Consider the following 2,491-nt stretch of genomic DNA (forward strand, 5'->3'; position numbering starts at 1 on the left):
GCCAAGAATTTAACATAAATGTGAAAATGAAATGAAAATATATTTTGCAAAAAAATAATAAATAGAACAGGTGTTGTGCTAGATAGCTTCAATTGTCAACTTGACATGTGGCGAAGAGGGAAAGTTAATTTAGGAATTTTCACTTTTGGGCTGTCATGTGGCCAGTGGCTGTAAGTCATTTTCTTGATTGCTGAGAGACGTGGGAGGGCCAAACATACTGTGGGCATTGGCACCCCTGGGCAGGGAGTCTTGGGGATAAAGGGAAAGAAAGAGCTCAAGAGAGGTAGGACCATAGGAGAAGGGTATTAGTAAGGGAGAAAGGGGGGAAATGGGGGCACCTTGCTTGGGAAAACCATGATGTAGGGGTGAGACAATGTTTGAGATAAACAATGCCCAGCTAGTTTTGAAAACCAGAGGAAACCATATTACTCCTACAACCTACTGACAAATTATACATTGCAGATCAAGGTAAGGTTTATCTGAGAACAACTGGTCTTTGCCCAAGATTTATCTACATGACACAATGTAATTAAAAGTACCAGACTGGTGGAACTAACCTTCTTGGATGTTTAACATACATACTTTGAGGCCTATAATAATTTGGTCAGAGGGACATAAAGGACAGTTTTTGCTCCTTGCCCTCCTGACTATGAGCATCTCTCAAAATGTCCTATAATGGTGGTGGGTCACCTGTCCTCTTGATCAAGGAGGCTGAGGAGACCCCACCAGACGGACTTGAACCAATGTCCAATCTATAAAGAGGAGGGTCAACACAGAGGAATCACTACCTTCATGCTTCCAAGCGAAGCCAACCATGGTCGAGTAGGACATTTGACTTATCTTCACCCAGGCAGAACTGGTAAAAGAAAGAAGCCAGGGTCTCCTCCCAAGCCCATGTGACCCCTGAGGAACAGATCCTTAAACGACCTTAAGAGTAAAAATAAATCAGCTCATCTGGACCAACTGTATGGCCTTAAACACCCAAAAGGAAAGTATAACCAAAGATTAAATGTGCCAATATAGTTTCATAAGAGTCCATATGTATAGCCAAAGGCTACATAAGAAGCAACAATGCCAGACAGGTGATACCTTCTTTTGAGTTGTTGGCCAGGGTGGCCAAAGGGATTCCCAGATAGTAACCCAGCATAGAACTGGGAAAATGAACAGCAGACCCCAGTCTTATTCAAAGGAATATTGATAATTGATTACCACTAGATGAGGAACAGCTAACCCTCCTAAAACAAAGACCTCTAGATAGGCTGACTAGATTCACCTGAAGGGCAAGTAGTGGAGAATGGCTGGGGGTGCCAACAACACAGCAGACAGTAGCAGGGATATCAGAGTAAAGGGCTCTAGTTGGGGGAGGGAGGCTATGGGAGGGTGCTCTCTGGGAAGTGGGTATAAAAATTTTTTTTAAAAAATTAAAAAATTCTTCAAAAAAAAGACTCAAAAAATTACCAATTTTCAAAGAAATATTCTGTCACATTGACTTTAAGACATTACAAAAAATTATCTTGAAAAAATAGGACAACAGAAAAATAGATCCAAGTTAAAAAGCAAAATAAAACAAAACAAAACCAAAAAACAATAGCCACCTACTGATCTATCTAATCTGACATTCAAATAGTCCACCACTGAAATAGAACAATAACTTCAGGCATTTCACAGAATGGTATTTCATATTTTTGTTAATAAGGTTTGTTTTCTTACCAGATTACTCACAGAACCCTACATTTATTCTCCTTCGAAACAAATACTCATTACAAAATACATACTTCCAATCATATTCACTTTCATCAATTACCCTTACTCATCAAAGAACACAGTTTCATTTTCTTTAAATAGAGAAAAACTCACCTCTAACAGGGGGTCTTTCTAGCTCAGAGTCAAGGTGAATCGGAGGAGAGATGTACGATACCTGTCCATGATGCACCAGTCCTGTGGACACAAAAAGAAATGTTGAGAAGCCATCAAAGGGACAACAAGATGTCTCTGTGGGTAAATGGACCTGCTACCTAGCCTGATCACCCAAGTTCTATCCCTGGTTGTCCTCTGACCTCCAAACATGTGGTCTGCATGTCCTCTTCCCCTCCACAAATAGAAGTAAATATTATATAATAGACAGCATACTTATGCCTTGTACTTTAAAAAATTTTTATGATGGAGATGGAGAGCACTGACTGCTCCTGCAGAGGACCAAGTTCAGTTTCTAATACCCACTGTCTGTAACACCACTGCAGTTACAGATCCATGGGATCCGATGCCCTCTTTTGGCCTCTGTGGGCACTGCAAGACACCAATGCACTTACATGCAAGCTAAATACTCATACACATAAAAGAAAAAAAAAAATTTTTTTTTTGGTCTTTTTGAGACAGGGTCTTCCTGTAGCCCCAGCTGTCCTGGAACTAAAACCTTCATAGGATGCTGTGTTTTTTTATTCCACACTGAATTAATAGCCACCTTAGACTGTAAAACAGTCTGCTGAAACAT

General features: G+C 40.3%; 1 protein-coding gene across 18 annotated transcripts in view; it reads right to left on the reverse strand.

Moving 5' to 3' along the window:
• The window catches only part of Adgrl3 (adhesion G protein-coupled receptor L3), an 877,792-nt gene that overhangs the window by 278,584 nt on the left and 596,717 nt on the right, over positions 1 to 2,491 (reverse strand). For all 18 annotated transcript variants that reach the window (XM_008833280.3, XM_008833274.3, XM_029563589.1 and 15 more), the window contains one exon: positions 1,858 to 1,938. In XM_008833280.3, coding sequence (XP_008831502.1) covers positions 1,858 to 1,938 — 81 coding nt within the window. The remainder of the gene's footprint in view (positions 1 to 1,857; positions 1,939 to 2,491) is intronic.

This window comes from Nannospalax galili, unplaced genomic scaffold, assembly GCF_000622305.1.
Source record: "Nannospalax galili isolate Female #2095 unplaced genomic scaffold, S.galili_v1.0 scaffold433, whole genome shotgun sequence".
Taxonomy (NCBI): Eukaryota; Metazoa; Chordata; class Mammalia; order Rodentia; family Spalacidae; genus Nannospalax; species Nannospalax galili.